A 27522-nucleotide genomic window follows, 5' to 3' on the forward strand; every position below is an offset into this window, starting at 1 on the left:
CACAAAGAATCTGTTAATCCTTGAAGAAGCACACAGAGATCAACTTCACACCTTGTGGAAACTAGATTGTATACCTCAGCCACCTCTGTCTCATAATCAGAAAGTTTATCACTGTGATACATGAGATACTGTTTAGAATTATAACTAGTTCATCTCTTAGAGGAAGAAAAGCAAGTATGGTGGTAGAATTTAAGAGGGAAACGTTACTTAGGGTATGAAATTATCCACCTAAAGTTCTTTTTAAGCTTATTTCTTCTTTGTTCAAAGTCATCCAAGGCAGAATATATAGGCTCTCTTTAAGTGAGGAACAACCCTCATAGATTTGTTGTTTCAAGCAGTAAACTGCCTGTGTACAGGTGAAAGTAGCTCAACTGTATCAAGCGTCCAATCGTGTTTGACATTCAATGGCATAGATTTCTGCATGGCTTAAAGAGCAAAGAGTAACCAGCTGAGACATCAGCTTCATGCTTGTTTTCATAAAAATATATGGAAGCCAATTGCAGCAAACACCAAACTTTAAACATGTCTTTTCCCGCTCTGAAAGTCCACAATAACTGAGTATATTAATAATAATGGACTAAAAGTTCACTACGCATTTTTTCCCCAATGCTAAATTAAAAAGCTAGACTTTAAGCTATCCAGTCCTCACTGCGGATAGAGTTGTAATATTTACATGCTTACTGTGGCTACTAAATACAATATTAATGATGTCAGACATGACCATGCACTTGCCTAGGTAAGACTTAAATTTATGTCTCTATATAGCCAAATATTAATAGCCTAACAGTTGTTTTCCCATGATTCACAGGGTTTCAGGAATTCTTACGATGTACTAGGAGGGGCAACGAAAGGCCTAGTAAAATAATGGATTAAGAAAACTCGCAGCACAGCAAGACTTGAAAACACACTTATCACAACTGTAATTACAAGCCTGAATAGCCACAGCTGATCCCTAACCTCAAACACTGCTTACACTCTCATTCAATGAGTCTGCATTAGGAAAAAAAAAATCTTTACTGTGGCCTTATTAAACAAACATTTCCTTGTACTTGTTTTAAAGGTTCTACTGGTTTAACCTGTTTATATAGAAAGAGTCAGACCATGACATTACAAAATTAGAGCACTAACTACCTCAAAGTCCTCAGGTTGTTCAGATTTTCATAGGTCTCACCACTGTCTTTTTGCTGAATTGTTTCAAGAAGGGAACTGCAATCATACTTACCTGCTATTTGACATCAGCGACTCACCACTCCCTCTAACAATTGCTGAGATCACTTTATTCAGGTACACATACTAGAAATTATTCCCTGCAATGTCCTGATCAAACTGTGGATGTCTCAGATAGTGTATTTGGTTTATGATACTGCTAATGAACTGCCAAAGAGGTCCAGCTGGTTACTATGAACTTTCAAAAACCAGAACTATTTTCCATGTCTAAGTAATCTTCTCCTAAGCTTGACTGTGACAACAGTCCAGCTATGAATTCTTTAAGGCAGGTGCTTATTTTTTAATTGGACTAACAACAATGCCAGCTGAGGTAGCCAAGTATGAAAGTAATGTGGTTTTAAAAGCTCACATTTTGCCAGTTTGGGGATGTTTTATTTCAGTCTCTATCTTTGATATCAATCATGGAGGGAGAAGAAAAGAAGAGGAATTAAAATACTATTCTGATTGTGTACACATAGTGAACAGGACAAGAAGAGTCTCAAATTGTAGTAGCAAAACATCAGGCTGGATTTTAACAATAGCGTTTTTCTGGCAAAGACAACGAAGCTCTGCAATAGGTTGCCTGGGGAGGTCTCTAGATCTACCCATATCCACCAGATCCCTTTAAGAAGGTTAGACAAGCACGTCAGAAATCGAGAGACAATTGACTGTTACTTGGGAAAGCAGATGAACTAGAGGAGTGAGTTTCAAAGTTCTTGTGTACAGCATACATTCTTTCCATCCTCCACACTCTGAAAAAGATACATATAGATACACATATACATTGGTACGCACACACATACATCCCCACCCATATACATTCTATGGCCCCACTTTAAGAACCATAAAACTATGTACCTCTTACACACTGAAAAACAGTGCTGAAAAGGACTTTATCTACCTAATGAATAGTGATCTCACATGGAAGATGCATCAGAGGGAAAGCAAGAGAAAAAGACTATATAAACCTGCTCTTGATCTATGTTCTATGCAAAATGAAACAACTGTTAAGGGAAAACGAGGAAAGGTACAGCTCAAAATTTCTTTTGGTTCAATTATTTTGGAATTCTTTGGCCAAGTGGGCAAGTAAGGTTCAAATCTCTGTTCTGTGTCAGGTATGGAAAGACAGAAGTAGTCACTGTTTTGTGAATTTTATGGCTGGCATATAAACCCCACTAGGAACAAAGTTCTGTTCACTATGCATCTTTGCTTTTATTGAAAAGGCCTGAAAAATTACAGATTTTTTCCCTTGGCTTGAACTAATATTATAAAAATATTTTGGAGCTATTCAGTAAGTTTTGTGTGTTTAGCTGCTCAATCCATAGGGGAAAAAAAGTTAATTACACAACCCAATTATGTACTTAATGTGCCAGGGCCAAGTCACTGTATGTTCACAGGAAGCATTAATAAACATCATTTATCTCATTTTATAAAAGTTGTGATTACCATTTTTCAATAACTGAAGCTATCAGCAATATGATAGTTCTCATACTTTATAAAACTGAACCAAAGTGGCAAAGCCTATTTGAATTAAGCTCAAATGCCAGTTTATTGTGAACATCTTATCTTTTCGTTCCCATATATAATGTCAAAACTCAGGCCTGAATTTCTGAGAGTGCAGCACACCAGGGCTCAGCTGAGAACAAAGAGGAGGAGCCAAGCACATGAGATAAAACAAGCCTCTATTTTGGTGCCTAAATGGGAGGTAAATATTCCAGGGTAAAAAAAGAACACAAAAACCCATATGCTTGCTTGTTTTCAGAATCATTACATCTTAAAGACTATATGTAGAAGTGATCCACTTTGCGTTTCAGTTACTGAGCACATGAGAAGTAGTTAAGAAGTTTCCTCTACACAATACAAAACATAACAGTACTATGTACTTGTAGTCCAAGACCCATTAAAGTAAATTGAAAGACTTTAATTCTTTGCATATATGAAATCTGCATGCACACATTAAAAACTTTAAGTTCATAAAAATCTCTTCTGTAATGAAAAATTAAAAGTTTGTTTGAGGAGGAGTACATAACCTTTCTGCAACTGCAATACAATGTACAAAGTTGAAAGACAAAAAATGAAGACAAACATCTTTGGTTGCTGATACATGAGGAATTTGGAGATGGAATAGACATTTTATTTTCAAATATAAGAAACTGGCAATAAAAGAAGAAATGCTGAAACTACCTTGATCTGTAATAATACAAACCCCACTGCCACTCTGTGGTTTCACCTGAGCAACCTGATGCCTTTATTATGGGTTACCAATATTCCGCTTCTGAACTGCTACTGAGATACCACCAAGCTCTCAGCTCCCATTCGAATACTGACTTGGCTGCATCTCTCTTGTTTTGAAGACAGGCAAAATTATTGGTATGTATCACCGTAGACTAGCAAACCCTCATATTTTAATTATCTGTGAAAGTTAAGAGATTCCTACAAAGGAAACAGAATTGGTAACTTTTCTTGCCATACAGACACGACAGTTACAGTATAATTGAACATATAAACAAACTTTATGAATTGTGTGCTAAATTACCTTCAAGTGTAAGTCTTCTGACAAAACAGACATATCATCAGCCTTTGATATACTTAGTTTGATGCAGAAACATGCTGTCAACTCATCAGGTAATCACTTCCAACATATCAGAATATGGGAAGGTCTAAATATCAACTTACACAGTATGTATTAGTGCTTGCAATCCCTGTTTGAACTATCAGATATAACAATGTCCTGATTTTTGAAAGGCATTTTTACCACATAAAGGCTACTGCTAATATCACTATGCCAGGCCTTTTTACTAGAAAGTTGCAGAACTTAAACAGTGGTTCGTCCAGTATATACGCACAAGATTGGCCCAAGGTTAAGTCTTACAATTTTAAGAGTTTTCCAGAATACGAATATTCAGATTTTTACTCAAAACCAAGAAAAAGATCACATTCCCACAGAAACAGTTAATCTCAGGTGAATCTGTCTCAGAGGCTACAGCCCAACACTACTCAGACGTAGAAATATTCTAAAACAAATTAAAAAAAATGTATCAACAAGAAAAATAAGTGATTTCCCTAAGCATTTCCATAGCTTGCATAAAGACGTCAATTACCATAGCTTGTCTTCTAAATTAACGATTCACAGTGATGGATTATTCATGCAAGTCGGCCAGCTGAACACTACACTTTGACTCTGGGGAGAAAGTATAGTATGTCTTAATTAACTATATTTTGTATAAGCCAGAAGACAGTCAGAAAAATGTTATTTCTCTAGTCAACCAGGTAAAATGTAAGAAAATAAAACTAGTGGTAATTTAAATATGAAAAAGTCTGCAGTAGTCTCCATAATCCTTATTTAAAGTGAACCAGCAAGAGCACGTTGCCTCAGTGAGCTCTGTAAAGTAGTTCCAAATTGCTGGTTTTCTGAATGAACTGTTTTGAGATCTACTCCATTTAAGCATGAAAAAAAGATGGAAATTTCATGTTAATATGCTGTTTCCTGTTGTATCCACAGCCTTGCAAGACTTCAGTGATGGCACAATTTCTTGTTTCAAAAGGGTATCAAGTATTTTCACAGCCTTGACTGAAATTCAACTCAACACTGAATTTTTCTAGAGTGAATGATACATTATCTCAAATATTTTCCAAATGAATGCTGTATTCTAACAGCCTCCTTGAACATAGATAACATTTATGTGTTGTGTAAATCTACTGATGATATTTGTTACTTTGATCAGAACAGTGCAAAATACCTCTACAAGTCAAACAATAGCTAGGATTTGCAATTGTTAGCTTTCAAAGTGTTATTCAATCATTGTATTGGAAGATTTACAAAATAAAAATGGGAAGTCTATGATAAATGTTACCATTTATCCTTAGAGTAAGTAAAACGAACAATCTAATATCTCTAAAAATCTATACCAAACTGCTCTAGGAGAGCAAAGACCACCATGGCTGATGAATTATATAACCACCTAGTTGCTTACACAGCTTATATACAATACATTAAGGTTGTTAAAAGTATTAATCACATCCAAATAGACCTTTACCCTTTAACAAACTAATACCTAGATGCCTCACACTCATTACTGGATTTTATTTTATGAGTAGAAGAGTCTGTTTCCATTTTACATTAAAGAAACGGAGGTTATGTATAGATTAAATTACTTGTCCACTACCAAAGGATCTAAAACAAAGTAAGCTTTTTTTTTTTCCTTCCTTTAAAACTATCCTGTCCATTGGTGTAGCATTCTCTGAGCCTACCCAAGACAATCCTAGGGCCTTTGAAAACAAAAATTTAATTCTGTCCTTGCTCTCTTGGTGCTTCAGCAATACTTCTGGGGGTTCTTCTAAAGCCCCATAATTCTTAAGGAATGAAGTAATAACTCAAATATAGAATAGTTACATAAATAAGGATTAGGAAAGAATGGTGCATATCAATTGAATTAGTCTCTACCAATCCTGAAATGACAAATAGTGGGAACACATATTATCAGAAATCTGCCTCCGCAGGGCTTTCACTACAGGTAAGATGACACCCTATTAGACCTAGCTCCTTGTAACAATTCTTATAAGCAGATTTGAATTTATGTTGCTTTCCTCTCCTTCCAAATAGAAGATATCCTTGTGTTCTTGTTGCAAAATATGCTTCCATCATTTCAATAATTTATTTTCATTGAGATTGAGTGAAAGTTTGTCCTCTTCATGCTAAACGGTATTTTGCTGTCATTTCATATATGAAGATCTGGTATCAGTTATGTCAAATTCACAAGTGTACTGTGTTTTGATATTGTATGTACACTTTCCTCCCTCATGTTCATATATGAAAAATTACCAATGGCATTTTTTCGCTTCATGCATATCATCCCCTCAAAATAAACCTACTTACAGTCAATTTGTTTTACTCACGTTCACGGATGTCTTCTCTATACACCCTGCTGCTCCATATCCCCCATAATTAGACATTTAAACATTTATCCCCCATAATTAGACATTGCCCGGAGAAGCTATGGATGCCCCATCCCTGGCAGTGTTCCAGGCCAGGGTGGATGGGGCTTGGAGCAACCTGGTCTGGTGGAAGGTGTCGCTGCCCATGGCAGGGGGGTTGGGACTAGGTGATCTTTAAGGTCCCTTCCAACCCAAACAAACCATTCTATGATTCTTTGATGATTCTATGTTTCGGCTTGCTTGTTCTTTTGACACTTGTTTGTCCTCATATCTCCTCAGAGATCTAATACACTGCTTTCTTTAGTATTTCAACACATGCACGGTAGGGACAGCAGGTGGAAACTGCCAGCTACAGATGACACCAAGTAGCTTCTGGGCAAGGGGAAACTCCAAAAGCTGTAAAATCCACATGGATTTTTGTGCTACCATGACATGTGTTATGCCTCAGAGATACTGGGGAGGACTAACCGAAGGCACTCTCCTACAGGAAATTGAAAACAAGGATAGTTATAGCATGCAGTGACCACAGATGTAACAGTGAATTGAGGAGCTGCATTCAGGCATGCATAGCATCTGAGACTTCAGAACCTGACCCCAGGAAGAACAGGAACACTTATAGCTACAAAGCACCACAAACATTGTTTCAGGCTGCTTAGTCCTATCAGGCATCATCCTTCTATTAAGATTGTTACCTCATGTCTCTGGCTAAACAAACAAACAAAAAACCCACAAAACACAAACCCAAAACACAACCCACATCTGAACAAGTTCACATGGGGGCAGGATACTTCACAGACCACTTATTTTCTGTTTGAACTGGTAGTAATGAAACTACTCCTGCTTACTCTAAAGAGAAAGCCACAGCTAGTACTCCTCACAGTTCTGCTTCCTTGCAACGGCATTTTCAGACGGCAGAAGTAAGGAGGGGTGGGCAATGCCTTCTGAAGGTTGAAAGAAGCAAAGATTTGTATGCACACACTGCAGGAGCACAGAGCCCCACAGGCATAGCAGAGGAAGTGCTAGAGCATGCAGAGGGAGATCTCTACAGTTAGGCCTGGGCACTGAGGGAGACACATGGAACAGGCAAGCAGATGAAGAGGGAAGGTCCAGTTCTGATGCAGAGGAATGACCTAAGGCAAAGGTGAGACATTCCTTCCAGACTTTCACTATCAGTTACAGACAACACGTAATCCCTATCCTGCAATACTTACGTCAACATTGCTGCAGGATGAAAATGAGATCATAGCAATGAAAGACCACACCAGTGCTGGATTAAAAGGGTTCAGCTCTGCATCTCCTGTGTTCACAGTGTAAGCGCTAGATGGTTGCTCTTTTCAACACCTTGCCTTACTTCTCTTAAGAGGTTCTTGGACACTGCTGTCCTCTTCTTCCCAGCTCCTCAACTTGCAGACCTTCACTAATAGCTTCTTTGGATAAAGAGAACTGGGAGAGCAGATGTGTTCATCAATTCTGTGACCGGACTAATCACAGCCAGAGTCACAGGACAAGGAAAAAAAGACAACAGTCCATAGCTCATACAGTCGTGAAATAAGACTTTATTTTTCATGCTAGACTGTGAAACTATAGCAGGCACATTAAGCATTAAACTAGAAGTCTCTCTGTCATCTTCAACTCAAACATCAGCTTTGTCAAATGTTATCTGAACCTTGATTTTAGAAGTGTGGAGTCAGCTTTGAGTTTTTTTGCCTTTTTTTTTTAGTAACAAAAACACTTGCTGCCGGTAACATTACTGTGAATGAACAATATTACTTTATTAAAGAGGTTTTTATTCACCATATGTAAGTGCACATGCTTTTAAAGACAAAATGGAATTACCACAGTGTTTTAAAAGTCCATATCCAGTTTAATAAGAGACCAGTTTATTCCTCTTTAGTACTTGTAAGAATCATTAGACATCTTTCAACTCCCACTAATTACTTTGTTTTTGGCAGACATTACTGTTTCCTCCTCCTGCTTTTTTGAATAAATCTGAAATTAACAAGTCAATAAACTGACATATTTACAGTAAAAATAACTTGGCTTCCCTGTCTTTTTCCTCCCACTTCTCATATTTCTCTTTGCAGATGAAAAGGTTATAGTTCAACCTACAGGCTTTACATATACTTACAGCAATTTGGGTAGGGACCTAGGCATCTTTCTTCTACATCAACAGGATCTCAAGTTGAAGACCTGATATTACAGTAAGCTGTTTGTGTTGTCTTAGGTCTTGATTAATAGCTTTAAATAGTTTAGAAACTAGAGCAAACACTTCTTTTGAAAAAAGATGTCCACGAAACAAAACATGAGTTGCTTCAGTGAACTCAAATTGCTATGCGAAGTACACAATCATTAAATGCTCCAAGAACTGCTTTAATTTAAATGTGGAAAGAAAAGCATTCGAAAAGGGCAGTTTTAGTGTACCAATTAAAAAAAGATGTCTTAAATCTTTAAACCTATTTTCTTTCTAACTACAACTTACATAACTGAGATGTATGGGGAAAACTGGGGCAGCAAACATTACCTCAGACATAGAAACAGTTGCAGAGAAACAATGTTTTGCTATACGGCCAGGGAAGGAGGCAATCTCCAGTGGCTAAGTGATTGTGAGGAGTTCAGACAGGCTGTCATTGGCAAAGTACCCATGCTCCTAACATTACCTTGACATGACAAGGTCAGTTAAAAAAATCATGTTGAAAAGTAGATGTCCAAGTTCTCCAGCTTACTCCAAACTTCTATAGGAGAATCAAGGGTTGGAACAGCGTCACTTCTCAAAAAGTATCAGATGAAAATGCAACTAGTGAGCAAGTGTTTAGGCATGTTATCCTATTGCAAAGGCAATTAAAGCATTTGCTTTCCTGTGGTACCCAAGCAAAATTCTCAGAATTCAGTCAGAATTCCAAAAGCAAAGCAAAGCCTTAAATATGTTGTTCAAAAAAGTTAGAAGGGAAATGATAGTTCTCTCTTCTCAGAAGAGGAAGTCCTCCCAACTCACTACGCATACAGAAACGTGGATGACAAAAATAGATTCAAACAGAAGAGCACAGGAACTGAAGTTCTTCCGAGGTTTGGAGAGATCATTCCTAGCTAACAAGTGCTTATTTTCATATATATAAGAAATTCCACTGCACGTACAGTACAGTTTCAGTTTCAATTCTGACAGATTTGATCTTCCTGGAAGAAGCCAATTGTCCATTAGTCCCATCAAGTCATCATGGGTTTAGAGTTGTCAGACATACACAGCAAATTAGAAATAGTTTACATTAAGCAATTATTTGTTTAGATGTAATGGTAAAAGACTGCAGGGCTGAAGTACATCAGTGGAAAGATATCTTCTGATTAATAGGCTCGCTATTTGGTTAAAATGAATACAACCACATTATTTTAACTTTCTTCGTCTATACAGTGTATTACTTGTTATAATTGATTCTTCCTCAAAGAATAGTCTTGAGATCTGAAAAAATATTTCTCAAGAATTATCATAATATTTAAACACTCAACTAAACCAAAAATCCTTTACAACACAGGAGGTCAAACCTTATTAACCCAAAAGCCAGACACATATTTAACTCATTCGCTCGTATCAATAAGAAATTCTCTCTTTGCCCATCTCATAGCTACAGCTGCCTTGCAACAATTCTAAAAGACCAAAAAGGATGCAGATAACACACAGCTTTTATCACATTAGCCACAGTCTGCAGTTTTCATAATCATTAACTTTGAAGTATATTAAACAAAGCAGAACATGACCTCACAGTTGGTATTTTAATCACACCACATAAGAACAAGTCTTTATCATACATACTTTATTAAGGCCACCAAACAAGATGCTTTCCAGAACTATCCAAAACACAAACACGCAGAAAAGAGCACTACTGTTGCACAGCCAAGTGAAGCCAGGCAGTGACCACACTACAAAGGTGGTTAATGGGTTAATGCTTTTAAATGCAGAGTCACCAACTTCCAACAGGAACCTCTGACTTTGGCTGGGCTGAGGGATCAACAAGAAGCAGGATGCGTGCATGTGTATGATACTAACAGAAAAAAAGAAATTGAAGCTTTTAGTTTTAAAATAATGCAATGTAGGACAGCTTTACTTATTAGCAAAATGCACAGATTATCCTATCTACACTTATGTTTAGTACAATATGCAATTACCTTTTTCCTATATTTCATATAGGAATTCATCCTACTTGAATTCTCGCATTACTGTGTTGTTTAAATACCTTCTCCAACATAAACCCCCTTTCTAATGACTGTACTAAGGTATTTACAGTATAAAAAAAAGTATATTCCTAATGCAATGGATGCAGTTTACTTAAATCTCTGTCACTTTGTACTGCTTTAAATACAAAGTGCAGAGGGAAAATAAGTTCAAAACTTTACAGTTATTATTGAATTGTAGGATTAATTTTTTGTCTTGAAGTGGCTAGCTTCATTATATCCAGCACAATTTTACAAAGAAGTTTAGAGAAAATATGTTGTTCTGTCAAGTCAATAATTAAAGATTCAGAAAGTATTTCCTCTCCTCCTGCAGGAATAAGTGTTACATTATTTCCCCCTACCCTCAAGTTCTGCTAACCTTTTGTCACCCAGTTCAGAAGACTAGCAGTACTTGAAAGACATGAATTAAAGCCAAGAATTTTAAATATATTTCCAAATTTAAGTTAACTACTCTGGTCTTTCATGTATTTGAGGAAAAATACAAAGTTGTCACTAATCACAGTTGACTACATAAACATCTTTCCCTACCATCTGCCCATTACACTGACATGTAACCAGAGATACTGACTGTATCAGGTATATACAAGTATACATAAAATAAAGAAAACCAGACATTAATTTTTAAAGCCATGTTTACATACCAATTTTTAACCTTATTTTGAACTCACAGCATAATCAAGATGAGGACAGCCTAAAGACTGAGTATAGGACAGATGTACCCTATATTAATTCATATTCAGCCTGTGTTTTACAAAGCCAGAGTAACGCATCGCCTACACAGAACATGGATTGTTAGAAATTATTTTAAAAGGTATTCTGCCACACCAAATATACGTCTTCATAGATGATGAACAACCCAAAATAAAATTTGAAATTTTGAGAAAAAAAACCCATTAGATATGTTAGTTGAAAAGGACTTCAAAGAGCTAAGAGTAGCTAGATCTTGATGTGAAGAATCCTACTAGCACTAACCCCTCTCCCCTGCTACATTTTGTGATATGTAAGATTAGAAGTTGAATTAAACTACACATAAACATGACATTTACATCTACAGAATAAATTTTCAGAAGAGTTATTACAACAATGTAGTGTCCCTAGAACTCTGCTAGACTATGTATGAACATATACACATTCTTCCATGTGAGGGGAAGACATGAGAGGAGGTAACAAGGGATCCAAGTCTTAAGAATGAACACAAAACCACACCACACCAGCACGCTCCCGCAGGAAGCGAGTCATTTAACAGATGAGAGGCGCATTAATCCCAAGCCATTTTTGGAATCAACTTGAGCCGGCAGCGCTGTAGCCAAAGCGTTCAGTAGGCCAACAGACACACAGCATATTGTGTGGTTTCAACAATGAATATGAAAGTAGATGAGTGACAACTTTATGAATACTTTCACACACGTGAACAAATCATTCACTTAAAATGGTAGACGGGGAGACAAAGTCAAAGCAAATTTAAAAACCCAAACTCCATCTCAAACTCGACTTGAGAATGTGAACGTACAGGATAGACAGTCTTGTGAAGATAAATTTTGGAACTCATGACTGCATTTAATAGCAAACTTAACATTGCCACAAGCCTTCACCTTCTATTACCTCTTTAGCTACCCTGTGTAATTCTGTAGACAACCCATACCTTGAAAGGAAAAGCCAAGAACCATTCCTCCTCCCTCCCTCCCTCGGCAGTTAATCCTCATCACACTCAACCAAGCCACAACAACTCTTAAAAATACAGTAGGCATAAAATAGGAAAGTATGAATCTGGTCTGAGACCTCACTGCTTTAAAAGACAGAATCTGGAAAAGTATCACAAAATTGATGGAGAGAGATAACATACTCTATTTTAAGTTTCAGCACCTGTAGGACTGCAGCTTTGTAGTCTTACTTTAAAACGTACCAATTTTACTAAAGGATAAAATCCTATAGACATGCATTTGGCTCAGCCTATGCTATGACATTTTGGTAAACGTCTCTCACCTAAGCTGAATAGAATCATTTTCCATTAGACTGAAGTACTGATCACATAAACAATGAGGAGACAAGAATTGGGGAATCAGAGATCATAGGTGATTAATAATATACAATTCATACACACTATGCAAGTTTTAAGTAGCCCTTTAATAATAAGAAGTGTGGAGTATTTGATATATGAGACATCATACATAGGTCTGATGAAAACAAAATAAGGTGGTGCGAGGAGGACAAAATTCAGTACATGTAATGATGTATAACAATCCAGGTGCTTTTTTTTTTTTTTTCCTTTTTTTCCCCACCCAGTGTTCTTGCTCACCTACGCAAAGGTGATGGAGACCGGCAACATACGCACATACACGCACATGATCTGTCTGTTCCCACAGACAGACATCAAAGTCTTCCCACTTTGCCATCTCACTGCTGCAAGAAGTTACAGCCAATTGTTTGACAAGTTTAATACTTTAGCTGTTCATTCACATGTTCGCATTGGGATTCATGTGTCTTATTAACATGAGGTAATACTGAGCAATACTTAAAAAAAAAAAAGCAGCTAGCTTTAATACTGATGCATCAGAAATGCAGACACAAATCCAAAACCAAGTTAACGCTTTAACGATTGAGCTCATTTTAAATATGATTTAAAACTTTGAATCTTAAAGCTTACCAGTAACACAATTACCTCGACAAATAATATACAAGTTTACTTAGTTTTTTTTAACAGCCCAAACCCCCAAATACTCCGTATACACACGCAGCCTGCAGAGAGCACTGAACGATCTGACAGAACAAGCGTGCCACAGACGAGAGAAGCCCCTCAAAAAAGGGCTTCAGAAGCACGGCTCCGGCTGGGCAGCGACCAGAAAAGCCACACAAACCTGCGCGACGTCACCTTCTTCGGCACGGACGGCTTTTTGAGAACTACTGCTGCGACACTTACCACAGTATAACTTGAAAAACAAAGTGCCGGTGCTGAAGCGCAGACGCTGGTGAGCGGGGCTGAGGACGCCTCGGCTCCTGGGGAGGCGGGAGCCGTTTCCTCACCACCGGGGCCGGCAGGTGGAGAGACAAAGGGTGACTGAACACCTCAAGGGGTTTGGGATGTGCGTGTGCGTCCCCATCCCCGCCTTAAGTTCTGGCTCCCACACGCCTCCTCTCCCCGCCGCAGCCTCCCTCCCCTCAGGCGCTAACGGAACGCCAACGCCGCCGCCGGCGCCTTCCCGCCCGGCGCGAGCCGCCGCCGCTCCCACCGGCGGTCCCCCCCCCCGCACGCGCCCCTTCCTCCTCACAGCCACTACCCGGACAGGCGTGCCGAAACAGAGCGATAAAAAGCTCCGCTCCGTTTAAGCGATAAAACCGGAGCCGCCGCCTGTAACACACGCTCACACCCTCCTCCTACTACCGCCTAAGCACACTCACCGGCCCGGTGCTGCTACCGGTGCTGCTACCGCTGCCCACCACCGCCGCCGTACCCGCCGCTCCGCGCTCCGCCGCGGGTGTGCTCCCCCCCCGCCGCCAGCGCCTGGGTTAGTCTCACCGCCCCGCCCCGCCCCGCCGAGGCTCCGCCCCCTCCTCCACCCGGCCCCGCGCTCCGATTGGGCCCTCCCGCCTCCTTCTCCCCCCCTCCCCATCCCGTCCCTGTCTCCGCCCCCCCGCGTGCCGCGTGGCATTGTGGGGCTTGTAGTCCGCGGGCGGCGGACTACAGAGCCCAGGGGCCCGCGCGGCCGCCGGTTAGTTCCGGACAACGCCTGGTGTGTGGTAACAGCGGCGGACGCTTCCTCCTTCTCCTCCTCCTTCTCGCAGGCGCTTCCTGCGCGGCGGTGTAAGCCCACTCGAGGGCTCCGTGGGTCGGGGGGAGGCGAGGTGAGGTGCTATGCCGTGCCTCGCCGCCGGCTTTCCCTTCTCGGCGTGTGCCCGCGGAGGAGCGGCCGCGTTTGGAGGAGGCGGTGAGGGGAGAGTGGGGGGGGTGGTGCCCGCTAGTGTGTTTGCGCAGGGCCTGTCTCGCCCTTCGGGGCTGCGCCGCGTTAGAAGCGTAAAACTCTTTCCAGCATCGGGGCCTGGCCTGGGGGGCGGCGGGGAGGAGGGCAGGGCAGGGCAGGGACCGCCGGTAGGTCCCGCCGCAGGTGAGCGCGGCCTCGGGCCTCGCCGTGTGAGGAAAAGGCGGAGAGTGTCCCTTCGCCTCCCCGCCGGGGAGAGGGTCCGGCCCTGCCGGGCGTCTGACCCGTTTACTTCTCTCCCCGAGGCTGGAGCGCGGCGGGGAGAGGGCTTGTCCTTCTCTCCGTCCTTCCCGCGACCCGCCGTTCCCCCGCCGGTGGTTTGGGGCCTTTCCCTCTCCGGGGGTGGAACGGGGAGGCGGTGGTGGGGGGGCTCCCCGGCTTGAGGCCCCTCGGCCTGGGCCGCCTCGGGAGGGCCGGCCGGCCCTGGGAAGCGTAGGCCCGGATGTGTTATTATTTTTAGCTCGTCCGAAGGTCGGAGCGGAGCGCTGTCAGGTGGCTGCGGTGAGCTCCGGCGGCCCGGTCAGTGCCCTCTCAGGTGGAGGAGAGAGAAAAAACATCTCGGCTCCTTCCCGCAAACCTGGCGGCTCCAGGGCCGCCCCGCTCCGCGGCGGACAGCGAGAGTGCCGGGCAGGGACGGCGGGGAACCCGGGCTGTGCTCGGCTCGGTAACCGAGCAGTCTGGGGAGACGTTCAGTGCTTGGGTGTCCCATTAAGCTGCTCACTGAACTGGTGAGTTGGGTTGGTTCCTTTCCTGTAGCTTGCACATGCTGGGGCACCGGTAGATGGCTGAAAGCCTGGGCCAGGTTTGTGCTGTTCCTGTTATCAGAGGAACTAATTGCCCTTTGGTATTTGTTTACTCGTTGGATGCGTTTGTATGTTTGAAACTGTGAATTACCTGTTAGCGTTTGATAGAGTAATAGCTTTACTTTCACATTCCCAAAGAGGAAAAAAAGAAACAGGGCTGCGTTGTTGTGATTATATATGCTAAGAGCCGTGACCCGTTTCAGTTATACTGTATAATGATTTTAATGTTGCTAACTAGTGAAACTGGGGCGCAGTGCAGGAGGCTATAGTTTCTCATGCGCTAGGCAGGCACAAGAGCTGGGTGTATTAGAACAGACTAAATCACTTCCATTTTGAAGTTCAGCACTGCGAAAGAATGTGAACTAATTGTAAGCCTGACTTCAGAGCAAGCCTGGATTTTGTTTTTTTAAGTTGATACGATTCTAAAAATAGACATCTTGGATTTATTGCAAGTTTGTGTGATTTACGAATTAGTCATACGGATTGCTCTTCCATTAATAAAATGCATAAGCAGTTTATGCTTTGTCAGAGTGAACTCAACTGTAAGTGGCTATTATATGTGTATGGAGGTGTTTGAAAACTGCATATCTCTATTCTAGAGAGAGGCATTTAAAGATACTTTTAAAACTTCAGTGCTCTTTTGTGGTGACATTCCTTTTATTAACTCTTCAGTGAAACTGCTGGGTGTAAGAGTTAGTAGAATATGGAATCAGTGCAGTAGAGTACCTTTTTTTAAGTTTCTTGTTATCTTTACTGATTTTAAAATATGGAGGTTGTTATCATAACAGTTGATCTGTATGCCAATTCCAGCAAATTCAACCATGCTGCCATAAAGTCATCTCAGTTTTAAAAAAAGAAGGAAAGTAGTTCTGTATCTGAAGCACAAAGCCTTTAAACTTTGTACCATGTAGCCTAAGTTATACAGTGGGAAATAATTGCCATCTATAATTGAAATACAGTGCTGGCAGGTAAGTTACCATCTGACAAGGAAAAGGAGTGTGGGTTTTTTATTTCTTTTAAGTGACCATTAATAAGGGAAAATTAGTTACCAAGCTATGCGTGGGGTATGTGTGTAGTTAAAAGGGCATACTCTGCAATTTCTTTTCTTCTGTGAAATTTGCAACTGTAATTAGTAAATTACCTAAACTCCCTCCTCCCATGCACATTGATCTTACAAATAGGAGCCAAGCTCTTTGCCTCTGAATTCAGGGTAGAATTCATGCTGCTATTTCCCTTCCCCCACTCTTTCTTCTGAACTTAAATTAGTTTTTCTGGTAACTCAGGGGTCTTGAATCAGGTGAAAGGTAAAACCTCTTCTGAATCCTCACTGCAAAAAGTGGAGCAGACCTTCTTGGCAGTAAGGATAGCCTTTTTTCTAGCAGGAATAGAACTGTAATTTTTGCTAGAAGCCAACCATTGAAATAATCATTCTGGTAGATCACTGCCTCGGGCCTTGTTCCTCTTTAGTACTTTTCTAAAAAAGAGTATTAATGTCGAGGTGCTTAAAGTTTTCCAGATCTAAGGTAGGTGGAGCCTGGGGCAGGGAATAGAGACAACCTCAGCGCCATAGGTAGATCTACTGATGACCTAACTGAAGATTGAAATCCTGCCAATTGATAGCCAATGTTTCTGTTGAAATCGTGAGACTCTCTTCTCTTCAAACACTGTTTGAAAAGATAGTGTTAAACCACCACCTTTCTTTCATGGGTACCTTGCTTGTTTTCACACTGGCCAATGAGCAGATGTGGGTTTGGGCAAGATTACTGCACTCTGTAGTGATACTGTGATGATTATATTCTTAAGTAGCTCTGCAGTTATGCCACTTGATTTTAGTGCGTGACCAAAAGTCTGTCAGTAAATGACACGGATTAGAGAAAGCAAATTATCACCTTAGACACTGATAACCGTAGTTTTGGGAAGTGTGTGGTAGGTTTTGCTATTTACCCTTTTTGGCTTACAGGAAGTTTATCTTAACGTAGTTTTTTTTCTGATAAAGTTCAGTTGAGTGATTTAAAATGTCATTGGATGGATATGGGGGAATAGGTCTATCAAAGAATCCTTCCAAATTTGTTCCTCATCTAAAATGTACCGGTTCTCTCAGTGTTTGCTGAATAGCTGGGATAATATTTTAGTGCTGGAACTTAAAGGTTAGAATCTAAGATTTATACTGACAGTATATACTCTACGTTAGTACCTCTCGGAATACAGCTTGATGAGTTCGATGGTTTAAGACTGAGCAGCCAGGATTGCATTAACTGGCATCTTAGCATAGTTTTCAAACTTAGATTCTCTTTAAATTCCCTGTATCATTCTGTACATTCTCTCCGACGGTTGATTTCATCTGGTGTAGCAGGATGCATGATTGTAATTGCACATACACAGATTTGAATTTGTGGGATCACTGTAAGAAAAAAAGATCAGACTTGCATGCAGATTAATATTTGACAGTAACCTACTATCTTCACCTTGTCTTCCCCCTCAGACCAATTAACAAGTTTGCCAGCAGAGTAACATCTTTCTTGCATCTTACAGCAATTTGCCAGGATTTTCTGCACAGCACAACTACATTGTGCTGTTCTAATAGATCACCTTCTCATGGAATCTTATTCTGTCTTTTTTTTGAGAATGCAAAAAAACAATTGGCAGATGAAACTAGGGTAAGCTTGTCTCACATAAAAGACTCTCTTGAGATTGTAGTGAACTGAAGTTAAGCTTTTAGAAGACAGTGTTGTCATAAAGCTTGGCAGTGATGCAGATGGCTGCTTTTGATCACATACCAAAAGAAATACTGAAAGTTCCTAGTTGCTGCATGATAATGGGCATTAAACTTCGGGTTTAGTCAGGCCAGTAGACTTTTGAAGGCTAGTGGACTTCCTAATAATTGATCTGAATAACAGAACAGAAACTTCAGTTTTCATGGGGATTTGGTCCATAATCAGGATTGAGGCCTTCTTCAAAAGCACTTGTATGTGGTTTAGTGCAGCTATGACAAACTATCTTTCTGTAATGCAAATAAACGTGGGGGTTTTTTTGTGAAGATTTTTATCCCTGCTGTTTAACACTAGCAGAGACTGCAGTGCATCTAAGTTGCATCTGAAAGATGTGGAGAGGTTGATCCCTAGCCGCAAAGACAAATAGCATGGCAACATTAGCAGTCAGATACCTGCATAACAGCATTACACTACCTAGTTTATCTTCTGGAACATGGGAAGGTTTCTGCAGTCATGAACGACCAGTGTGATATATTGAATATATTTCTTTTCATATGTTGGCAACAAAAATATTTGATGTTCTCATGTATTTCTTGTGTGCGTGTATATTTAAATCTACCCCTTGTCTTCAGTTGCAACAGTTGTATCCTTTGTGTTAATGTAAATCCAAGGTTTTGTATTTTGTTTGAAGTATGTCAGTGTCTGGTAGAGAGGTAATAGATGGTGTATAATTGTTTTTATATGGGGGGTTTAACTGTACCATGGATTAGTAACAATAGCTTATGGCTCTTCAGAAGAAAACGAGTTCTTCATGGTAGTCCGCAGTGTAGGTGTTCATCACCATAAAAATCCATCATTTCAGTTAGTATTTCCTTTTCTTTGTGGATACTGCTAACCCATAAAAACAAAGTAATTATAGCTGATGGTTATTTTGTCCTTTTTTGCCCTTCTTCCTATGATCAGAAATCTTTCGGGTAGACTAGAACAATGTTCAATGACCCGATTTCGCTGTTTTAGAAACTTACTCTTGTTGAGAATACAGTACTCCTAGATAAAAACTTGCAGTAAATTAATCTGTGAATGTTGTGTTCAGTGTTGCTTGTTAGTGTAGTATCTTGCGTGAGTATATATTTTTACTGAACTTCCAAAAACGCAGAATTAAGCAGTAAAACAAACAGCTCGCCATCCACTCTGCCCCTTACGTGCCAGAGTCTTAGTGCAGGGAATATGCATGTATAATAAATGAGGCAGCTTGTACTTGCAGTTGTGACTGAAAACTTGTTCAGACATGTTCCCTTCCCCCCCACTTCAGTAGACCTTGCATGAATTTATGTAACTCTGAAACAAGTTCTTTAAAGATATTCAACTTTTTGAGGAATGATAAATATTCACTTGTATTCTTCCATGTTCTTGACAGCTGTAAAATATCTACAGGTAGGTGATAAAAATGTGAGAGTCCTGATTTTTGCCATTCCATCCACGTGCACGTCTCTCATCTATACAGTCCCCTTTTTAAAGTCTCAGTAATCCTGTTCTGTGGTTATAGGAATCTGCTTGTGTATGTCATGTTGAAGGGTTGGAACAGTAAGAGAAACAAAGATGAGATTTTGCAATAAGCAGTCCATATCAGAAGACTTGTATAAAGAGCTGTTGCTTGTTATTATAGTCATGTTTAGTTTTTCTTCAAATCATGTTTTAGCTGTTGGCTGTTTCTGTGGTGTGACCAGTTCTTCACTTTTCTCACTTTTGGATATGTTCATACTGCCTAATCACATACTCAGACATGCATGGTAGTTGTAGTCATCCAAGTTCTTCTCTGTGCTTACTGTAATCAATAACAAATTTCACTTGTATAATTATAGCTAAACTACTATATCTGCCCTGGGCAAAAAAGAATATCTGTTCTTCTATTTAAAGAGCCTGAAGATTTTTTTAGCCAGTGCAGAGCATAAGGAGAAATACAGCTTGAAGAAATATCTGAGCATTTTTTAACCTGTTCAAACTATTGGGAAGTGATATTGATTACTGTAGTAGCTTCTGCTGTTTCTTAAAAATTTCACTTTTTTTACTTCTTACTAAAATATCAGTAAAATCAGTACACGAACATACAAATGCCTGATGTCTGAAGCTTAGGAGGAGGAAGAAAACTCCTCTAGTGCATTAAATACAGCAAGCAAATCTAAAAATTAAAACCGTTAATATCTTTCTGTGTATCTTTATTCCTAACTTGGCCTTTAGGTCTTTTAAACTCAATTATGTTGTATAAATATTTTTAAAATATCTTATGAACAGAAAATTTAGCAGGCTGTAACAAGGATTTCTTATGAACTGTGCGGTGACCTTTTTTCTTTTCCACATAATTTCTGGGTCTAAGCAATGATCTCTCCGTGTTGGATACGATGAGCTGGTCTGGGTGGAGAAATTCCAAAACCTAGGTTCAGTTACTGGAACAATAATTTTCCATTGAGTTAACATAGCTGTTGACACACCCTGAGTGGAAACATGACTTAAGATTTTTGCTTATGTAAAACTGAAGATGCAGTATTTGGAATTCAAATGGGTAGAAAGTAGGCACTGATCTCCGGCAGAATCACAGCTTGATGCGTATATGAAAATATGGAATATTTATATGTAGTCTTAATGTTAATTGTCATAATGCATTTGTATGGGTTTTGGGTTTACAGCATGTAACGCTTTTCAAGCTTTTTCTGTACAGGAGTTGTCGGGAATCTTATGCTGCTGCTTACTAGTGGTGGCAAGATTTTTGTAATACATATCAAATAAAATCCCTTCTTTCAGGAAAATTAATTCCATAATAACTTCAAGTAAAATTTTTTTGGTAGTACCTTAGTCTTTAAAATATCTGTTCATGTAATAGATTTCAGTTAGGGTTTTAAGTTACATGAAGTAGTCATTCCATATTAACTCATGTCATAAATAATTTCTAGTTTCTAGGCAGTAACAAACTAACATTGTTCTGTGCCTTTTCATTTTTAGAACCTGTCAGTCACGAGCATTCATAATTGTGTGTGTTTGTGTTTGTTTTTTTTCTCGCACAACCTAAGGACGATATATTTTTCAAGTTCTTCAAGTATTCTTGCACAACGAGGAAAAAGAAGAAACATTTCAGTGAATGAGGAGTTTTTTGCTTCTATAGTGTTTTCCTTGAAAAGTGGGTCTTTGAATGAGGATGACAATGGAAGAGATGAAGAATGAAGCAGAGACCACTTCTATGGTTTCCATGCCTCTCTATGCTGTTATGTACCCTGTCTTTAATGAGGTAAGCTACATTTTGCTTTAGAATGTAATAATCCCCTTTACATTGGGAAATATGATCACAGTAACAGGTTGCTCATCTTGATTGGGAAAGCTTTGCGTCTAACACCATCTTCTTTCTGTGCGTTGTTTTACCCTTCATTGTTTTACCCTTCTTTCCACGAGTACAATATCATGGTTGTCAAAGACTGCTAGTTGTCATGGCCCTGATCTTTTTTTTTTTTTTTTTTTTTTTTTTTACATTTTACGGAGGATTTTCACAAAAATGCTAGGTCTGGCATTCTATGGCAGGAAGTAATGTACAGTTGAACATGTACCTGTGAACAGCTTGATACATTTCAGTTTTACTGCTAATGGTTATAATTTAATAGGATATTTGTTTTTCTGCGAGTATCGGAGATTGTCAAGATGTTCTCAAAAGCTTCTTTCAGGCTTCTGCTGTAGGCTGGATAAATGCAAAATCTGTCCAGTGTCATGTTTGATTTTTATGTTTTTTATTTTGAGGGGAAGTCTTTCCTTTGGGATTAAACTTTATACTATCTCTCCCTCAAACGAGACCAGTAATTTTGAATGCTGCTATCAATTCCTTTTTTCATTATGCTATATAAAGCAAGGCATGAGTACTTCAATTGTTTTGTTCTGATAACATTAGAATTGCTAATAATTCTGAACATTTTTTTGCAGCTAGAAAGAGTAAATCTATCTGCAGCTCAGACACTGAGAGCAGCTTTTATTAAGGTGAGAAGTAACTTGTATTGAAGAATTAAAAGGTAAACCATATATGATGAAGCTAAAAAGCCAGCTGTTGTGTTTCTTTGTGTCTTTGTGTTTGAAGACTGCATCCTTAATCCAATAGTCTAAAAGGAAAGTGAACAATTGCATGGACTGTAAGTTTGAGATGTCTGCAAATGTTATGAGTAGAAATCTGAATGATACAAGTGTATTGAGCAATTTTAAACACGCAGAATCTTGTCTTGTCCATATAGTACAAAAGCTTAAATGAAGAATCATCAGTGAAGGTAATAAGATAATAAACTTAGTCTAAATATGACAAGATTATGTAGAATAGGTGCTCATGAGAAATAGGCATGTAACAGACTTTGGAAATGGTTTACAAAGTGAATGGTAATGGGATTTTTTTGTGGCTGAGGATAAGTTCAGTGTTTGTGTTTGTATCCAGCAGTAAATGGAAAAAAAAGATTCTTCTAACTTTTCTGTTATATTCCTGGAGAATGAAAATACACATATTCCTTTATTTTTTAAAATTCTTTAAACAAAAATAATTGTAGACGTGACATACCTTAACATGTGAGCTATGCAACTAAGTAATACTTCCCTGTTTCTACACTTAAATCTGAGTGTACCCAGACAGTCTTAAGTCTTAACTAGAGCTTGTACAAGTTAAATGTTTTTATGACTGGTGATAAGGAGCTAAGCTGAACGCAAATAATGTACAAATTGAGATATTGGTAGAAATGGTAGTGCTAGCTAAAAAAGACAACACACCCTCATTCAACACAGCATAATTTTTTGATAGCAACATAGATAGTGTGAATACCTCCAGTGTTAGTCTAGCTTTACTTAAATATGTCATCAATCAAAAGGGTGGTTGGGGGGGGGGTGGTGGTTTGTGTTTGTTTTTGTTTTCTTTGAAGAAGCAATTCCAAGATGATGTTTGAGCATATGATGTGATTCATAAGAGGCACATTTATAAAATGTCATGTGGAAGACGGGGGAGTAGCACCTGTGTTTGAGTGAATTAGATCCCAATGGATACAATATCTTTGTCTCAAAGCTTAATGTTTATGGAAATATAAAAAAATATAGAATTTCATGGAAAACTTTCTTACTCAAGTTAAAATGAGTGGAAAGGCTTATTTGAAAAGTTGTTTATACAGAACCACTCGCGTAATCCAAGAAAAATGGATGTTGTAGTGGAAGAATGGTTTTCAATGTAATCTGCTAGTTTAAAGCCATTAGACTTTTAAAGTTTCTAGCAAAACTCCTGCAGTATATGAAGCAAGTTACATGAAAATCGGCCTTTGTGCTTGCAAATATGTCTTGCATATTTAAGAATAAAAATTTTCTTTGCCATACAGGCTGAAAAAGAAAATCCAGGTCTTACACAGGACATCATTATGAAAATTCTGGAGAAAAAAAGTGTGGATGTGAACTTCACAGAGTCTCTTCTGCGTATGGCGGCTGATGATGTAGAAGGTAATATCTTACCTCTTATGTTGAATAAGTGTGGTTTTAATTACACTGTTAACTAGGAACATGCTTTTCTCTATGCCTATTTTCAGAAGAGGTTATTTGTTTCTTAATAGAGATTTTTTTCTTCAGCATGGTAGAATAATGTTTGTATTTTCTGAATACCTCTTTTGGAGAAGTTAAATCTCCCTAAATAACATACTTGAATAATAAGAGAAAGAAAATTAATGTTTAGAATTATGTTTATGTGGGTGCATAGTTAACCTTTTGCAATACTAAAAACCAGAAAAAAGCATATATGGAGTATAATATTCACCTTCCTTTTCTCTGCTTCAAAGTAAAAGCAGTAGTTACACTGTCAGAGAAGTAGGCTTTAAGTTATTTTAATACTGCATTTGATTAGTATAGTGTCTTCAGTGTCTCACTTAAAGAAAGATGGGCTCTTTTTCCAACTTGCAATAACAAAGATTATGTTGTACTCTGTTTCTATTGATGCAGAGCGTATTGCATTTTTCTGCTCATGGCTATTTTTCTGCTGTTCGCCTTTAAATGTAACATTGCAATACTGCTGCACTTGGAAGTAGTGTTTTTAGCTGTCACTAGAGACTTGAGGAAAAACTAATGGTATCTTTAAATATGTTCTTCCTGTTAGAGTATATGATTGAAAGACCAGAACCAGAATTCCAAGATCTTAATGAAAAGGCACGAGCACTTAAACAGATTCTTAGTAAGATTCCTGATGAGATCAATGACAGAGTGAGGTTTCTTCAGACAATCAAGTAAGTATTGTATATGTATTTTTCTGCAGATTGAGTTGTCAAACTTTTTATTTAAATCTGAATGTTCAAATGCTGTAGGGTATGCTAACAACACTGTTCCCATTGGAAAGGAGCCTGATCCTTGCTTATAAATGGGCGGACAGAGTTGAGGATTTTTAATGAGAGCCCCACGGTACTAGACTGAACTTAACTTGCTGATTCCTAGTTTGAATTCCCATGTCACTGGTCTAGCTCTTTGCATTTGGTCTTGCTACATCCTGTCTGATGCTTATTCTGTAGAGACTGTTTTAAGAAGTATTTGACTATTAGAAGGGGATTAAATTCCAACATTTAAATAGAATAGCTTAAGGATATTACAACTATCTTTTTATTGCCAAATAGGGACATCGCGAGTGCAATAAAGGAACTTCTTGACACAGTAAATAATGTCTTCAAGAAATACCAATATCAGAACCGGCGGGTATGTGCAGTAACTCTTTTTATACAATATTTTTAATAGTATAAGAGGAAGCATATTGTTTTGATGAGAGGATGAGTAGGAGACCTTAACTGGTCAATGACATAATACTTTAACAACAGGATTGTTGTATGCTAGGTCACACCAGTTTTATAGGAAGAGGACAATTTCTCTGCATGTCTCCTAAAAAAAAAAAAATCAAAATTTCTATACCTAATGTAACATTAGCCAACTTTCTTACCGGTTTAATGTCGAGATTCTCACTGTACCCAACAATATGTGAACTAAGACTCTGCTCCTGGTGTTTTTGTTTTCTTAGGCACTTGAGCACCAAAAGAAAGAGTTTGTAAAATACTCCAAAAGTTTCAGTGATACTCTGAAAACTTATTTTAAAGATGGAAAGTAAGTATGTTTTTGTACTAACACTTTACATAATGAAAGGCCCTGTTGACTAACAGGGGAAAATAGGGCAAGCTTTGGGGCGTGAGCTGCCTTCTTCAGGACTTGCCCAATTTTTTCCTCACCTATGTCCTCAGACCATCACGGCTGCTTTAAAAATACTTTTATTCCTTTTGTATGCCTTTGAGGAAAGGGAAGTTTGCTAAACTGCACCACTGTACAACACCCATGTACAGTGTTATCTTTGAACTTGAATATGTGAAGTTAAATTTCATGGCCCTGTGTGGTTTTTCTTAGTGTATATACAAGGACAAAAACTTATGAATGCTTTATTGAAAAAAGTAATCTACCTATTTGAAGTATCATTTGCAAACACTAAACATCTGTGCAGTGTTTCTTTGATTTACATTTTTATTGTCCTTTCTTTATAGTTTCTTATAGTACTTCACGGTATTTGGAATTACACAGCTGATTAATCTTTTTATGTTTGAACATTTTAGCCTTCAAACTGAGGCTTTTTTCAGGTTCTCACCTTGGGTTTTTAAGTCACTGTTCTTCTGTATTTCACTGTAGAGACTGTTTTGGATGAAGACTATATCCCTCTCAGATTTCGACAGTGCCAAAGTGTTCTATGTGCTACTGTTTTAAAGATGAGAACTAACTTTCATGTCTGGTCTTGTTGAGCTTGGCAAAGACTGTAAGAGCACCCAGGGGATGGTACATTAATAAAGGAGAGGGAAGTCTTGAGCCCAGCTGTGAATACTACCTTGTTTCTACCAAAGCATTCTCCCCCACCCCCCCTCCCCCCTTATTGAAATTGGGGCTAAGTTTGGTTATGATACCAAAATGAGAACTTTAGACCTTGGTAGCTTTATGATTACTGAACAGATGTGTAGATAAGTTTTCACATGAACTAGGTCTCAGCAGTCGCAGTTAATTAGAAAACTTTTTGACTAAAAAATGAGGAAAGGATTGGATGTGTTGAGACATACCCCAACTATACTGGAAGAGACCAGCTTTGTTTAGCTCTATGTGAAGTGAATGCTTGCTGTGTATTGTGGGCGTAAGCTTGAAGTCTGTTAGGTATTACTGATATTGCAAGAAATACCAGGTAAGGCTTGTATTTCCTTCTGGAAATCAGAAGTAATTTAAATCTGTCTGAACTGTGTGTTGAATAAGATACCCAGCTCCCACCAGAAGGTAACAGCGCTAAACAAAATAGTCACAGATGTCATTACTGAGCTGAAAAACTCAGTGACCCCACACCTCTTTCTTAACAAAAAGATAACTAAAATAGTATGTTGCTTCCATGTGCGCATGCTTAGTGTTTCTTGAGGAAGGAGTCACAAATGCTGAAATTACTAGGGGATGAAGTGTTCAGCTTTCAAAAGAACAGTTGTTTAACAATCATCTGCTCTAGTCTCTCTCTTAGTTAGCTAAAACCGCAGAATTAAATGATTGAAATGTCAATGATGATTGAGAGCCCAAGTCTTTAAGTTCCTGCCAATAAACATAGTCTTTCTGGGATTAGCCATGCAAATAAGTCTATCTGTTTGCCAGCAGTAAGATTCAGGTAGATCACGATATGGTAGAACATCAGTATGCTTCCAATTTGCATAGAGCCTAGATGCCAGTATATTTAGTTGCCCAAACTTAATGCTGTATTTATTGAATGGCATATTTCTAAAAATGTCTGAAGTGGTATCTTTCTCTTTTAACAGGGCAATAAATGTGTTCATAAGTGCCAACCGACTAATTCATCAAACCAACTTGATACTCCAGACCTTCAAAACTGTGGCCTGAAAACTGTATATGTTGAGAGTTGTACTTTTCAATGGTGGATAGGGTACCTTTATATGTAAATTTTAAAGTTTTGACTGTATAAATTATCAGCCCCTCTTGAGGGGCCTAATGCAGGATTTTGAATGGGATTATTGCCATCTTACACCATATTTTTGTAAAACATTGTAGCTTAATCATAATCTCACAATGAAGATTTTGCATCACTTTTTGCTATTATCATTCTTTTCAGAATTATAAGCCAAAAGAATTTACGCCTTAATGTGTCATTATGTAACATTCCTTATAAGAATTGTAAATATTTGGTGTTCTGTTTCTGACATTTTAACTTGAAAGCGGAAAACTGCAAGATTATGTATTTAACAATATTGGTGGCAAATATTCAATAAATAGTTTACATCTGTTAGACTGTCTTTTTGTATGTGAACAAAAATGCGTAACTCATCTTTCTAGAACTGCAGAAGATTTCTTAAATCGAAAAATTAAAATTATTTGGGTGCTTAAAGCTACTGGCAGTTCAAATTCGTATAAAATGCGTGTTTTTCCTTAAAACTGAGATTTTGTCTGTGATCTAATGCTAGACCAGAACATCAGAATAATTCTATTAAAATGTCTTTGACAAAATAATGAAGAACCCCAGAAGTGAGATGTGCTTTTGTTTTTAATAGAAACTAAATCTCACTTCTTTGTTAATCTTCTATTGGTGGTGAGTTAACAGGCTTTTACTCCTAGATTATTCTAAGGTTTTGA

At 38.7% G+C, this 27522-nt stretch overlaps 2 protein-coding genes across 3 annotated transcripts in view; one reads left to right on the forward strand and one right to left on the reverse strand.

Moving 5' to 3' along the window:
- The window catches only part of LOC104324176 (neuroserpin), a 53074-nt gene extending 39229 nt beyond the window's left edge, over positions 1–13845 (reverse strand). Inside the window, exon 1 of the mRNA XM_069792789.1 lies at positions 13759–13845. The gene's annotated coding sequence lies outside the window, so the exon portion shown is untranslated. The remainder of the gene's footprint in view (positions 1–13758) is intronic.
- A 206-nt stretch (positions 13846–14051) lies between these two features.
- On the forward strand, positions 14052–27178 carry PDCD10 (programmed cell death 10). Of its 2 annotated transcripts, none has more exons than XM_069792790.1 (8): positions 14052–14202; positions 20916–21130; positions 21811–21864; positions 23226–23343; positions 23990–24116; positions 24498–24576; positions 24893–24975; positions 26694–27178. In XM_069792790.1, exons 2-8 carry the CDS (start codon positions 21035–21037, stop codon positions 26773–26775), a joined length of 639 nt encoding a protein of 212 aa, XP_069648891.1. In that variant the 5' UTR covers positions 14052–14202; positions 20916–21034; the 3' UTR covers positions 26776–27178. The 2 variants fall into 2 exon arrangements, with proteins under 2 accessions (XP_069648891.1, XP_069648892.1); XM_069792791.1 differs by lacking the exon at positions 14052–14202 and adding an exon at positions 14440–14462.
- Positions 27179–27522: the final 344 nt, after the last annotated feature.

Source organism: Haliaeetus albicilla, chromosome 9 (genome assembly GCF_947461875.1).
Source record: "Haliaeetus albicilla chromosome 9, bHalAlb1.1, whole genome shotgun sequence".
Lineage (NCBI taxonomy): Eukaryota > Metazoa > Chordata > Aves > Accipitriformes > Accipitridae > Haliaeetus > Haliaeetus albicilla.

Coding starts and splice junctions, on each gene's coding strand:
- PDCD10 (XM_069792790.1), top strand. CDS start 21,035: ATGAGGATGACAATGGAAGAGATGAAGAATGAAGCAGAGACCACTTCT. Junction 23,344..23,989: donor GGCGGCTGATGATGTAGAAG/GTAATATCTTAC, acceptor TCTTCCTGTTAG/AGTATATGATTGAAAGACCA. Junction 24,117..24,497: donor AGGTTTCTTCAGACAATCAA/GTAAGTATTGTA, acceptor ATTGCCAAATAG/GGACATCGCGAGTGCAATAA.